Raw genomic sequence first — 13918 nt, forward strand, 5'->3', positions numbered from 1 at the left:
ACTGGGCCCGACCACGTACCCCGTACCCCTTCGCTCCCCCCCCCCCCCCCCCACCCACACACATGTCCCCACTCTCTTACGTACATGGCTCAACAAGCTCAATGCCGACCCAGAAGCCGTCAGCAAAGCGTGTGCGTCCCAGGTAGCGGACACGACCGACACGTTGGTCGACGCGGACAAAGGTACCAAGGGCAAGCTCCGGACGGGGTGCCACACCGGCACTGGCTCCGAACCGCCCCGGGCTGTTCCCAGAGGCAGAAGGGAGGAAGAGTGACATGGGTGTGGAAGGGTGGTGGTGGTGGTGGTGGTGTATGGGTATGTGTGTGTGTGGGGTGGGGGGTGGTGGGGTGGGGGTGGGGGGGGGTGTGGGGGGGTGGGTGAGGTGGTCACCAACAGGCGGTTGGGTGAGGAAGTTGGCTCGTGGTGCTTGCCAGTTGGTTTGGTGGGATGGAGGAAGTGATGGAGATGGGGAGGTGAGGGAAGGGGGGGGGGGGGGGGGGGGCGAGGAGGAGGTTGTCAAGAGTGGTTGTAGTCATTGTAGGATTGTAGGTGGGTGGGGCAGTCGCAGTCAGCGTGGTTGCGGTTGCAGAAAGTCACAGCTGGAGGCCATCGTCGCTCTCCCAGGTTGACGACGAGCCAAAGACGGCATCGATGTCGTCGTCGTTGGAGCCGGCGACAAAGTCGTCGAGGACGATGGCGGTGTGCTTGGAGAGACGGTGGTAGTGGGCTGAGCGCCGCTGCCACCAGAGGCCGCCAGCGACGGCGAGGGCAAGTGCGGCGACAAAGAGGAGGACGATGAGCATGATCACAACGGTGGTGCCATTCTGGCGCGGGTGGGTACCAGCAGACGGGACCGGTGGCGGGCTCGGTGCCGGTGGCGACTCGGTCCATCCGCAGGTCGCACCAGCGGCGGCGTTGGCGTCGTCGAGAAAGACCCGGAGCGGGGCGAAAAACTCGAGGAGGGCGTCGGCAGACATGATAGGCTCGCCGGTCAGCTCACGCAGCGTGTCCTGCCACGGCTGCGAGGCGCCGGCGGCGAGCATCTTGGAGAGCGCGGCGCCTGCGGCCTCGGAGCCGTCGATGGTGCACTCGTGGAGCGGGCCGGTGTGGCCGGCAGCGGTGCAGAGCGCGTCGTGGAACTGGAACTGGAGGACAAAGGCGAGGAGGTAGCGGATGTAGGGAACGTTTGCCGGGACGTGATACTTGGCGGCGGCGTCAAAGTCGTCCGCGGAGCGACTTGTCGGTGGCGCTACGCCTTGGTACTTGCGACGGAGCGCCCACCAGTGGCTGTTCCACTTGTCGGGGCGGACCGAGCCGTCAAAGACGGCCCAGCGGAACTTGTCGACAACAAAGCCAAAGGGGATAAAGGCGACGCGCTCGAGCGCGACCTTGAGCAGCGCGTTGACGGCGGCAGCGTTAGAGGCAAGATCAGCTGGCGGTGGCGGCGACGGCGGGAGGAGACCGGCCTTGCGGAGGTAGGCTGGGGTGAGCGAGAGGACGATGGTGTCGCCGATGGCCTCGTGGAACCCGTTGTTGGCGCCCTCGCGGAAGAGCGCCGACTGGCCGGCGTAGCCGAGGTAGTAGAAGATGTGGCCAAGCTCGTGGTGAACGACGAAAAAGTCCTCGCCATCGACCTTGAAGCAGGCCTTGAGGCGGACGTCGCCACCGCCGAGATCCCACGCCGACGCGTGGCAGACGACGTCGCGGCCGTTGGACGGCTGGACCAGCAGCGAGTCAGCGTAAAAGTCCGGGCCCGGCCCGGCGAGGCCTAGGCGCTCAAAAAAGGCCACGCCCTCGCGGACCATGGCGGTAGCGTCCCAACCTGTGGCGCGGAGCCCGGCATCGAGCTCGACGTTGCCGGCACCGGGATACGGCTCGACGAGGCTGTAGATGTGCGACCAGTCCTGGGCCCACATGTTGCCGAGGAGGTGGGCCGGGAGCGCGCCGCCAGCCCAGGCCGGATCGTGAGCGTGGTCGGCATAGACGGGGGCTGCCGCCAGCTCGCGGCGGACGTAGCAGTGGAGGGCGGTGTAGAGCGGCTGGACCTCGGTCCACAACCGCTCGGCGACAGCCGCAAACTCGGCGGAGTCCATGTCAAACGCGGACCGCCACATGGCGCCGGTGTCGGCAAAGCCAAGATCGCGCGCACCGGCATTGGAGCTCTCGACCAGTTCCTCATACGGCGTGCGGAGGGCACCAAAGCCGGCGCGCCAGGCGGACCACACTGCGGCCTTGCGCTCCCACGAGGCGGCGGGATCGCGGATGATGTCGTCTGCAGCTGCAAGCGGAAGGCAGGCATCGTCGATGCATGCGCGCTTTGTAGCATAGAACGACTCCATGTCAGCCACAGTCTCTGCGATGTCGGCGGCATGGGCGCCTGGCGGAATAGTCTGGCGCGAGACAAGCAGCTCGAGCTTCCTTGCCACCTGCGGCAGGAGGCCGTCGATGTCGATGAGCTTCTCAGAGCGAATACGGACAACGGCGTCTGCCACGATGGACGAAGTGACATTGCTGGAAGCCAGAGCAGTGGCCAGGTGATCATCGGTGATGTCTGTGGCCCATGCGTAATAGGCAGCTGACTCTGCTGCGGCCGCCGCCCCATAGGCCGACTCGACCTCGTCCACCCATTCCGCCACCTCTGGCGCAGTCATTGCCTCAGCCAGCCAGCCACATGCCAGACAGGCAAGAGCAAGAGCGAGAGCGATGACAAGGGAAGCAGAAGAGGCCATGGAGTGACGTGAGGTGGCGTCTGTCGTTGAGAGGGACGGGAGTGGCCGTGACTGGCAGTCGTGCCCATGACCTGTGGCTCGGTCGGTGGCCATGGCCATGTGACCGTCACCCGGACCACTTAGCCACGGATGATACCCTCCCACATGGACCACACCCATCCGCCATCAGCACCATCACCAGTCTGATCATCCCCCCCCCCAACACCACCACCACCACTCTGATCATCCCCCCATTAGCACCATCATCACCACCACCACCACCACCACTATGATCATCCTCCCCACCACCACCACCACTCTGATCATCCCCCCATCAGCACCACCACCACCACTCTGATCATCCCCCCATTAGCACCATCATCACCACCACCACCACCACCACTATGATCATCCCCATCAGCACCACCACCACTCTGATCATCCCCCCATCAGCACCACCACCACCACTCTGATCACTCCCCCAACTAGGCCCCAGAAGGGATACCCCCCACCTCACTCCACCCCCATCCCCCTTTGGAGTAGTGAGTATGGACGACCGACCTGCAGCTCCTCTGCGGAGCTCATCGGTGGCTTCGAGGAGTGAGGGACATGCCGACCGAGTGTATGGCCCACATGGCGAGGTGGACGGGGTGGTGGACGAGGTGGACCGAGGCATGGACAGCGAGGAACATGGTCAGAACATGGTGGACATGTCGTCCATGATGGACATGCCGCAGGAGGCGGGAGGAGATGACTTGGTACGTGTGGGGGAGAGGGAGGGGGGAGAGGGGGAGAGGGGGGAGAGGGGGGAGGGGGGAGAGGGGGGGAGGGGAGGGGGAGAAGGGACTGACTGGCAGCGGACATGGGCACGGGGGGGCTGACTGGGTAACACCAACACCAACGCCGACACCGACATCGACACACTGTCCCCCATTGTGTGGGTGGACAGGACGAGTCACGCCCGCTAGAGGTCGGCTTTGCATCGTCGCAGATCATGGCGGTGGTCAAGCCCATCATCATCTGCATGATCATGACCATTTTCCTCGTTCGCACCATTCACATGGGCGTCGACAACTCGCAGCAGCGTTGGGCCGGCCTCGCGTACGACGAGGACAGCGACAGCGAGGCGTCGGGCGCACAAAAGCTCGGCGGCGCGCTCATCAACGCGCTCATTTTTGTGGTGCTCATCACGGTCATGACCTTTGTCTTTGTCCTCCTCTACAAGTACGGATGCATGAAGATCATCTACGGCTGGTTGATGATGTCGTCGTCGATGATGCTCGGCGCCATCGGCGCGTACATCTTCCTCCGCTTGCTCACAGTGTACAACGCGCCGCTGGACCTGTTCTCGTTCTTGTTCATCCTGTTCAACTTTGCCTGCGTCGGCATGGCCGCCATCTTCTGGCAGGCTCCGCTGCGGCTGCAGCAGAGCTACCTCATCATTTCATCGTCGTTCCTCGCCACTATGTTCTACGCGCTCCTCCCGACCTGGACGCGGTGGGTCCTTTTGGCTGCCGTCGCCGTCTACGACATTGTGGCCGTCCTCTGTCCCAAGGGTCCGCTCCGCATGCTTGTCGAGACCGCACAGGAGCGCCCAAACCAGGCCCTGCCAGGCCTACTCTACCACACTGGCATGGCATTTACCACCGTGACCATGGCCGACGCCGACCGCTCCGGCCCGTCGTCGTCCGACGGCGTGCCTGCTCGCCCACCACGCACCAGCGCCTCGTCGTCGGCCGCCCGCCCAGTCACCGTCATCAACGAGGACGGCACCCGCATCCGCGCCAAGTACCGCTACGAGTACGAGTACGAGTACGACGAGTCGGACGATGACGAGGCGCGCGACGGCGGACGCCGCGGCCGCCGCTCGCGCGGCCCGCCCGCCCTCGCCCCGTCCGCTAGCGATGAGGAGTCGTCGTCTGGCGGCGTCCCGCCTCCGCTCCCCACTCGGCTCACGGTTGAGCGCGAGACGCTCGATGGCGCCGAAGACCAGCTGCTCGGCAACCGGGCCCGGGCCGATGGCGCCATTCCGGCCCCGGCATCGGGCGCGTATTCGTCGCCGCTCGAGCGCGAGTCTGGCCGCGGCCTCTCGCTTGGCCTCGGCGACGCGGTCTTCTACTCGGTCCTCTCGTCGTCGTCGTCGGCATCGGGCGGCCTCATGGCGTTCTTCACCACCTCGGCCGCCATCCTTGTCGGCCTCGAGCTCACCCTCTTCTGCCTCGGGGTCTTCAAGAAGGCGCTGCCCGCGCTGCCGTTCTCCATCGCGCTTGGCATTTTTACCTACCTCGCCACCGAGCTCGTCATGAGCCCGTACTTTATCCAGCTCTCGATGGCCGGCGTGGTGGTGTGAAGCGTGGCGCGGGAGCAGACAGCAGGCGAGACGTGAGGCCCGTTTATTTGCGTTCTTTGCGTTAAAGTACACGGTACAAGGCCTTACTTGTTTTGTCTGCTCTTGCGCCACCTCGGCGCGGCGGCACGCGCGCGAGAACCAGGTCAACGTTGCACCTCACTTGCGTGGCTCGAGTTTGAGCGAGAGCGCGTAGGCCTCGGCCTCCTCCATGCCTTGGAGGCAGTTCTCGATAAAGTACGAGACGTAGTAGTCCTTGGGGATGTCGTAGACAGCCTCCTGGTACGTCCGCATCTGCTTGAGAACCCGCGCGCAGTGGAGCCACTTGGAGTAGTTGATGACTTCGTCGCGGATTTTGGAGCGGTTGCCGTCGATGATAAAGGTAAGGTCGGTGAGGAACATGCCAAGATACGGAAGGCACGGGAGCGAGGTGGAAAGGAGCTTGTCGCGGAGGAACTTGAAGTTCTTGTCGCGCGAGACGAGTACCCGGAGGTACGAGAGAACCTGCTGCTTGTCGTCGGGCACCTTGGCCCAAGTCTTCTTGAGTCGGTGGATTTCCGATGCGCCGAGGCCAGACACAATCTCCAGTACGCCGTTGAAGTTCTTGAGCATCATAAACTGCTCGGCGAGGTTAATAAACCTGACCACGGCCTCGACCCTCTTCTTGAGCTTGGACTGGCGCAGGATTTCGTACACGACCCAGCGCGACATGAGGTTGAACATGTCGATGAGGCGAGTGACGTGGACCGCCACGCCCTTGGTATCGCTCTTGCCCCACTTGCCCGAGAGCACCTCGCGCGGCTCAATGGTGGCAAAGATCTCGTACTCTAGCAGCGTCGCCTGCTGGGCAAAGACGCTCACGTCGAGCGAGGGCCATTCGATCTGGTTCGTCTCGCCTGGCGGGAGCTGCCACGCTGGTGCAAAGATGTCAATGCCGCGCATTCGCGAGTTCTGCACATCGGCGAGCGTCCGTGAGAACGACTGCTTGCCCTCGTTGGTCACCGTCGTCGAGCCGAGCAGCGCCGTGACGTGGAACCTGATGAGCAGGTCCATGAGGCCCTCTTGCTTCTTAAAGTCCGGAAAGTGTTCGGCGACCCAAGCCGTGAGCACGTAGAGCGCGTTCTCGGCGTACTGCGCCGGCGGGCCGTCGGGGTGCACAGGCTCCGGCCGGTGGTCCGGCACAGCAAACGGCGCGATCTGGTACATCAGCGCCCGCAGCAACTCAGTCGACGATATGAACGACGAGTGGACATACAAAAAGTCCGACACAAACTCGGCGTCTTCCGTCTCGAGTACTTGCGCCACCAGACCCGGCAGCTCGCCGCCAATGACCCGGTCGCCCTGCACGTAAACGTGGACCTCGGGTTCCTGCGGCGCTTCAAGGTCAAACACGTACGAGCCGGCAAACAGCGTCCGCATGTACACATCCGGCTGGTCGAGAATGCACGACGGCTCCTCAGGCTCGGGCTCGACCGACGGCGCCGCCGCTGCCGCCGCACTGTTAGTCGCCGCCGACTCGGAGAGCGCAGAGCCCGACTCCCACGACGCATGGTCTGGGAGGCCCGAGAGTGCTGACGACGTCGGCGGCGTCGACGACGCCGCCGTCGAGAGAGCAGCCATGAGGTCTTCCGACGAGTCGACCGAGTCGATGCGGTCACGCCCAGGTGTGACCACCGTCGAGCTCCGCTCGCGCCCACCACCGTTGATCGGCAGCGACGACGACGACGCCGACGCAAGGTGCATCAGCTTCGGGTTGGCGGTGAGGACGCCCGACGGCGCCAGTCCGTCGCCGAGCTCCGGCACTGCCACTGGAAGGCCTGTCGCTGAGTTGGGCATCGACGCGTTGAGTGCATCGCTGCCGCTGCCACCCGCGCCCGAGTTGGTGTCGTCGAGGGTGATGGTCGCGCGGCGAGCCGGCCCAGCGCCACCGTTCCGCGGCATGCTCAGGTTACCAGAGCCAGACGCCAGCTTCTGCTCGAGCATCTTCGAGTCCGAGACAAGCATCGAGGTGGTGAGGTACTGCTCGGCGCGAGCCTTTTCTGCTTGAGCTTGGCCGGGAGTGCCTTGAGGCACTCGGGGCGGTCGGCGTGGACATCGTGACCCTTGACGTTGCACGAGCGCTCCGAGCCGAACGGCTCGTCACAGACCCAGCATGCGTCGACGGTGGCCGAGTCGTCGCCGTCGTCGGTGTCGTCGTCGCCGGCGATCGGAGAGCGCGGCGACGATGGCGCTGCAGCAGGGCCGTCGCTCGCCACGTCCATTGTCGCCATGAGCGCAGTGTATGTCGCCGGCACGTAGCCCATTGCGTCCCCCATCTTGCCCAGCCACCAGTTGGCCGACGTCTTTTCAAGGATCTTGATAATGTCGCCGGCTGCAAAGGTCAGTTCGTGCTTGCCTGGCCGGCCGGTGTACGGCGCAATGGCCTGCACCACCATGATCGCCTTGGGCTCGGCCGCCTTGGCCGCTGCCTTGGCCGCTGCTTCGGCCTCGGCTGCGGCCTTGGCCGCCTCGGCTGCCGCGGCCTCAGCCTCGGCCGCCTCCTTCGCGGCCTTGGCCGCCGCCCCATACATGTAGTTACCGTGCTCGTCAAGCGCCGCAAACGCCCGGAGCTCTGGGTACCAGTGCGCGTTCGAGCCGCCGATGACTCGGAAGAGCTTGACAAAGAACTCGTCAATCTCGCGTGCCCGCGAGCCCTTGGCCGAGTCCGTCTTCAGCACCTTTTTCGACGCAGGCTTCAGCTTGGGCACCTCGAGCTTGTTCGCCTTGAGCGACTTCTTGAGCTCACTCGTCAGCTCATCAACCTCCTTCTCCGACTTGAACAGCGTCCACGTGTCATCGTCCTTCTGCATCCCCATCCGATACTGGATGTCCTTGGTTGTCCGCGTATGCTGGTCCGCCGTCACATCCTTGACCTCCACCCGAAAGGTGGTCTGGTACGATGCCATGAGCCGACTCCTTGCACCAACCGCACAAGCCGCCTTCACACGCCTGCCTCCCCGTCAGCACACCCACCAGCACGTGAGTTGTCACCGCGCCCCTTCCTTGCTTGCTGGCCACCCCCTTGCTCGCCGCAACAGCCACGGCCACAGTCACGGCCACGGCCGCAACATGACAGCAACACGCGCCAAGCACCGTGTAACAAAGGCCATACTGGTGCAGAGCACAAGCAGGCTATAGCGACCGCCAAGACATGGTGCCTTGGCGATGGGCAACAGCTGCGTCACCAAACCAAACTCCTTCGAACCCCCCTCCCTCCCTCCCTCCCCACGCCGTAGAGTCCCCCTCCCCCCTCCCCCCGCCCCTACCACCACTACCATCCCCCCCCTTCCCCCCCCTCTCCCCCCCTCTCCCCCCTCCCCCCCCCCCCCCCCTCCACACACACCTCCAACCCCACCAGCGCAGCAACCAGAGCCACTGTCCCTTCCCACCGACTAGGGAGTATGTCGTGCTGGCTTTGGTCGGCGCGTGCGCATTTTTTGTTGCCGCCGGCAACATCACCACCGCAGGCCGGCACGAGAGAAGGGTGGGTGGGTGGGGTACACCGAGTGGGGTAGGTGTGGGGGTTGGGTGGGGGGTGGGGTATAGGTCGACGGTGTGGGTGGTGTGGAGGGAGGGACGGTTGTGGCTCCCAGGTCACGTACTCGTGTAAGGGTAGGGTGGTGGTCAAGTGTGGGCAACAACTCCTCGAATGGGGGGGAGGGCTGAGCCCCGACTCGGCAGTAGCAGAGAGTGGCGGCTTGTGTCGACGGGTGACGACATGGCGACGTGGGGAATCAGAGGGGGGGGAGGGGGATCTGGTGGTTGCCGTGGTAGCTGTAGATCCGGGAGAAGGTGTATGGGGATGAGGAGAAGGGATGGGGGTTAGAGGCATTGGCAGTATCGTAGGTCCTGGCTACGTGCCGACTGTCGCCTCTGCCGCGTCGGGACGCAGCTGATGACCACCATCCACAAGCCGCAACAGGTTGGATATGGCTGGTATCAGCAGATCATGACGTTGGCCATCCGGATTCCGAGTTGTCATGCCTTCTTGCATGACCTTGGACGTAGCCTGGGCATGGGATGGAGCCCTGCTGGCGGTCACAGCTGGTATTCGGGTGGAGAGCGAGCGAGTGTCGGCATGTGCTTTGGACGAGGCAGAGAGAGGGCGAAGACGACCAGACTTGTCCGTGCCACATTGCTCTCTCCTTAAGCACAGCATGGATCCTGACGCCGAGGAGCAGCGCAAGCTGTTGAGTACGTGACATGCAAGAGGAGGGAGAGAGGGAAGGAGGGGAGGAGGGGGAGGGGAGGAGAGGGAGGGGGGGCCAGAGCCATGTCACGCGCATTTTTTTGGAGCCGTCCGTCCCTGACTTGCAGGGGGGCATACACAAGGATTGTGGCGTGCAGAGTGCGGGAAAGTGGCCTACGGGAGAGGGGAGAGAAAGACAAGGCTTTGCACAGAGTTTGGGAGAGAATGGAAGCCAGGAGGAGGCAGGAGGTGGGTGAGTGTGTGGGGCCAAGAGCACGGCTGACTGACGGGTGTGGGCGTTGGCGGGCGGGCGATGTGGTGGATGCAGACGATGCATCGCGTGTTGTGGAGGCGCAGGCATACCAGATGAAGCTGGCGCTGGACAACAACAAGCTGATGGACGCACTGAAGCACTGCTCGGACATGCTGTGCGAGCTGCGGACGTCGCTCCTTTCGCCGACCTCGTACTACTCGCTGTTTATCCAGGTCATGGACGAGATGCGGCACATGGAGTCGCACCTGCTGGACATGCACCGGCAGGAGGAGAAGGTGTCTGACCTGTACGAGCTTGTGCAGTACACGGGCAACATTGTGCCGCGGCTGTACCTGCTCATCACGGTGGGTGCTGTGTTTATCAAGACGTTTGAGGCGCCTGCGGCGGACATTCTCCGCGACCTGGTGGAGATGTGCAAGGGTGTGCAGCACCCGACGCGCGGGCTCTTTCTGCGGCACTACCTCTCGTCGCTGACCAAGGACAAACTTCCGGACGTGGGCAATGAGTACGAGGGAACGGTCGAGTCGTCAATTAACTTTACCATCCAGAACTTTACCGAGATGAACAAGCTCTGGGTGCGGCTCGGGTACCAGGGCGCGCTGGGCTCGCGTGAGATGCGCAACAAGTACCGCGCGCAGCTGCGGCAGCTCATCTACTCGAACATGGAGCGGTTGGGCAACCTGGAGGGCGTGACACAGGACGTGTACATTGAGAACGTGCTGCCGCGGGTGCTGGAGCAGGTTGTCTCGTGCCGCGACAAGCTCGCGCAGGAGTCTCTCACCGAGGCGGTCATCCAGTCGTTCCCGGGCTCGTACCATATTGCGACGCTCTCGCGGTTCCTGGAGGCGATTGGCGAGCTTGTGCCCGAGGTGGACGTCAAGTCGCTTATTGTCTCGCTCATCGACCGGCTCGCGGGCTTTGCAGCGTCGGACGAGGGCTCGCTGCCCAAGGACCTGGACGTGTTTGGCATTTTCTCGTCGGAGATTGCGTCGATCATGGAGTCGCGTGAGGGCATGCCACTTGAGGACGTGCTCTCGCTGCAGGTCTCGCTCCTCAACCTCACGCTGCAGTGCTACCCGGAGCGGACGGAGAATGTCGACGCGGTGCTCGGCTACTGCGGGCAGGTGCTGGCTGCGTCGGGAGTGGATCGGTCGAGCGTGACGCCGGCCATCACGAAGGAGGTGGCGAAGCTCCTACACATTCCAGTCGATACGTACGGCGACATGCGGACAGTGCTGGACCTTGCCAACTACAAGGACCTCATCCAGTATCTTGGACACGCAGAGCGGTCGGTGACTGCGCAGTACATTGCGAGTGCGGTGCTGAAGGGCCACACGCCGCTGGCGACGGTGGAGCATGCGCAGGACTTGCTGCACATGATTGCGTGCCTGCTGACGGACGAGGACGACGCGCCGGACGCGAGCGAGGTCGACGCCGAGGACTTTGCCGAGGAGCAGACGCTTGTGGCGCGGCTCATCCACCTCATCACCTCGCCGGTGGCAGACGTCCAGTTCCAGCTGTACGTGGTCTCGCGACAGGCGTTTGGCAAGGGCGGCCCGTCGCGGATCAAGTACACGCTCCCGCCGCTCGCCTTTGGGGCGCTCCGGCTGACGCAGCGGTACAAGGCCGCGGGGCTCGCAGGCGACGACGAGATGTGGGAGAAGAAAGTGCTCAAGGTCTTCAAGTTTGTGCACCAGACTATCACGGCTCTCGCGTCGGAGGAGCCGGAGCTCGGGCTTCGGCTGTTTCTGGCTGCTGCGGCGACGGCGGACACATGCGGGCTCGAGGCCATTGCGTACGAGTTTGTTTCGCGGGCATTCACCATTTACGAGGAGGATATCAACGACAACAAGGCGCAGCAGGCGGCAATGGCGCTCATTGTGGGTGGGCTCCAGGCCATGGGCCGCCGCTCGCTCGACGAGGACTCGTACGAGACTGCCGCGGCCAAGGCGACGGCGCACTCGTCGCGGCTGATGCTGGTGAGCGATCAGGCACATGGCGTCTGCCGCGCCTCGCACCTGTTCTGGACCAACGGCCCCGACGAGGACTCGGCCGTCGCCACTCTGGAGCTTACGCCGGTCCGCGACGGCGAGCGCGTTCTGCAGTGCCTCAAGAAGTCGCTCAAGATCGCCGCCAAGTGCATGGACGCAGTTGAGCAAGTTGGGCTCTACGTCGACATTCTCGAGGAGTGCCTGCTGTATGTCGACTCTGGCAACGAGGCCGTGACCGCCAAGTACGTCAACGGCCTTGTGCAACTCATTCGCTCCAACCTCGGCAACCTCGAGTCGCCGACCCTGCCGTTGTGCCGATCCGGACCCAGTTTGCCAATGTTGTTGCCCACGTCGAGCGCAAGGTTGCTGCCGCAGCCGACGATGACGACGGCGTGTGGGCGGCGATCGAGCTGTAGTCAGTCAAGAGCGATAAAGCTCGGAGGCAGGCAAGTGTTTACCCCTGCTGGCCGAGGAAGGTGAGCTGGTCGCAAAAGGCCTCGGCGCCAATGAGCTGTGTGGTGCCGTAGGTGACCGTGAGCGAACGGCCGGGCGAGGACGAGACCTTCTTGGCGTACTCGGAGAGGTTCTGGTACTCGATGTAGTTGCCGCCGCCGACGACAAAGACAATGGCATGCGAGAAAGAGGTGGGTGCAGAGCCGGCGGCGGCGGCACGAGCCGACGACTTAGGGTCGAGCAGCAGGTAGTTTGCGGCGTCCTTGGCGGCGGCGGATGAGCCCGCCTTGGGGCCATCCAGGAGAGCGGCGACGAGGCGGGTGAGCGGGAGGTGGTTATCGGACGGGAGCCAGTTCTCCACGCCTGTCATCTTGAGCAGGGTCTTGCCAGACTTGAGCAGCTGGCCCCACGAGAGCTTGGTGGACGAGGCCGAGGCCGAGGCCGAGGCGCGGGCGGCAGGCGACATGCGCATGAACGACTTCATCTGCTTGAGGTGCTTAAGGGCGGCAATGTCGACGCCGAGGCCGGTGAGTGCGTCCGAGAGCCGGGTCTCGTCCTCGATCTTGACCTTGGGCGTGGCCCAGAACCAAATGAGGAAGAGGCGGAGCTTGTCGGCGAGGGTGCCCTTGGTCAGCAGGATCTCCTCGAGCGAGGCAATGTCGGTCTTCTCGCCCTGCAGGATGGACTCCTCGGCAAAGAAAAAGGTATCAAGGGCACGGTCCTCGATCTCGGAGAGAAGGGCGGTGGCAAGCGAGGTGTGAACGTCGATGAGCTGCTTGGTCCGCGAATGGTCGTTGAGGTTTGCGGCGAGGTCGCGGGTCTCCCCGACGAGCGCAGTTCCGTCGGACGGCCCAGCGTCGCCGGCGGCCTGGGCCTTGAGGCTCTTGACCCGGTCCATGACTGCAGCGTACTTGGCGACCATGTCTTCAACAAGGTCGCCGATTTGCGGGAACGGGGTGGCGGCGTGCTCGCCCCAGAACTCGTCGGCCGCCGGGTCGAGCTCGTACGAGGTCGGTCCGCTTCCGCCGGGCGGCGTGAGCCGGACCCGGTTGAGCGAGTACTCGAGCGTGTCATCGACAAGCGTCTGATACGTCCACGAGTGCTGGAGCATGACTGCCATGTCGACGGTCCGGTCGGTGAGGACCAGGAGCGGGCGCTCAAACGAGCCGAGAATGGCCGACTCGGTTACGGTCACCTGCTCAAAGAGGGCAAGACCGGCCATGCGCGCGTCGCGGATGCGGGCGTCCAGCCGCTGGGCCACCATCGCCGCCGGGCCGTTGGCTGGCGCGCGGATAATGGGAATGGCCGAGAGGGTGGCGCAGACGGCAAAGAGGCCGTCGACAACCGAGTCGACGTACGCCTCGATCTCCGAGTCGGCGACGCCAGCAGCGTTGAGCCTGCGGTACGAGTCCGAGTGGTAGAGCGTAAAGAGTGAGTCCTCCAGCGCCACAAAGGCACAGTACTGGTCGTAGACAGCCTCGATGAGTGGAACGCAACCGGCAGCCACGGCGTCTGCAGCCAGCGAGTCGAGCGCTGCAGGGGCAATGGGCGTGACAAAGTGCAGCTGGAGGGCATCGTACAAGCCGGCCCGACCATCGGCCACGATGCGCTTGAGGTTGTCGTGAGTCGGCTTGACAAAGTAGACAGCAACGACGTCCGGAATCGCCTCTCTCTGTCCATGCAGATCCAGGTAGAGCGTGACGCCCTTGTCGCGGAGGTGGCCGACCTTGACCAACGGTGCGAGGACATCCTTACAGAACGAGTCGTAGATGAGGACCTTCCACTGCAGCGGGGCCGACGACTGAATCTTGTCCGACGTGCTCCCAGAGTCGAGCATGTCGAGGATGGTTTCTGTGTGTGGGGGGGGTGGGGGGGGGGGGGGGAGGGATGGTGGTTAAGGCGTAGGAGGGTGGGTGG

General features: G+C 64.0%; 5 protein-coding genes across 5 annotated transcripts in view; 2 read left to right on the plus strand and 3 right to left on the minus strand.

The window, feature by feature from the left end:
- Window positions 1-2651, minus strand: part of AMSG_12325 (uncharacterized protein) — a gene marked incomplete at both ends in the record, with an annotated part of 10052 nt that extends 7401 nt beyond the window's left edge. Inside the window, 2 exons of the mRNA XM_013898288.1 lie at window positions 85-221; window positions 598-2651. Coding sequence (XP_013753742.1) covers window positions 85-221; window positions 598-2651 — 2191 coding nt within the window. The remainder of the gene's footprint in view (window positions 1-84; window positions 222-597) is intronic.
- A 571-nt stretch (window positions 2652-3222) lies between these two features.
- Window positions 3223-5138, plus strand: AMSG_10145 (presenilin-B). Its single transcript, XM_013898257.1, has 2 exons — window positions 3223-3466; window positions 3658-5138. Exons 1-2 carry the CDS (start codon window positions 3257-3259, stop codon window positions 5056-5058), a joined length of 1611 nt encoding a protein of 536 aa, XP_013753711.1. The 5' UTR covers window positions 3223-3256; the 3' UTR covers window positions 5059-5138.
- A 76-nt stretch (window positions 5139-5214) lies between these two features.
- Window positions 5215-8718, minus strand: AMSG_10146 (cell division control protein; the record flags this gene model as incomplete). The annotated part of the gene is made up of 3 exons (XM_013898258.1): window positions 8697-8718; window positions 7157-8043; window positions 5215-7118 (listed from the first exon to the last, which is right to left on the minus strand). Exons 2-3 carry the CDS (start codon window positions 7998-8000, stop codon window positions 5215-5217), a joined length of 2748 nt encoding a protein of 915 aa, XP_013753712.1. The 5' UTR covers window positions 8001-8043; window positions 8697-8718.
- A 533-nt stretch (window positions 8719-9251) lies between these two features.
- On the plus strand, window positions 9252-11964 carry AMSG_10147 (vacuolar protein sorting-associated protein 35; the record flags this gene model as incomplete). Its single annotated transcript, XM_013898259.1, has 3 exons — window positions 9252-9288; window positions 9612-11876; window positions 11924-11964. The coding sequence occupies 3 exons, from the start codon at window positions 9252-9254 to the stop codon at window positions 11962-11964; spliced, it is 2343 nt and encodes a 780-aa protein (XP_013753713.1).
- Window positions 11965-12002: 38 nt separating this feature from the next.
- On the minus strand, window positions 12003-13838 carry AMSG_10148 (Sec1 family domain-containing protein 1; the record flags this gene model as incomplete). The annotated part of the gene is made up of 1 exon (XM_013898260.1): window positions 12003-13838. The coding sequence occupies one exon, from the start codon at window positions 13836-13838 to the stop codon at window positions 12003-12005; it is 1836 nt and encodes a 611-aa protein (XP_013753714.1).
- Window positions 13839-13918: the final 80 nt, after the last annotated feature.

The sequence above is a fragment of the Thecamonas trahens genome (assembly GCF_000142905.1).
Source record: "Thecamonas trahens ATCC 50062 unplaced genomic scaffold supercont1.57, whole genome shotgun sequence".
NCBI lineage: Eukaryota > Apusomonadida > Apusomonadidae > Thecamonas > Thecamonas trahens.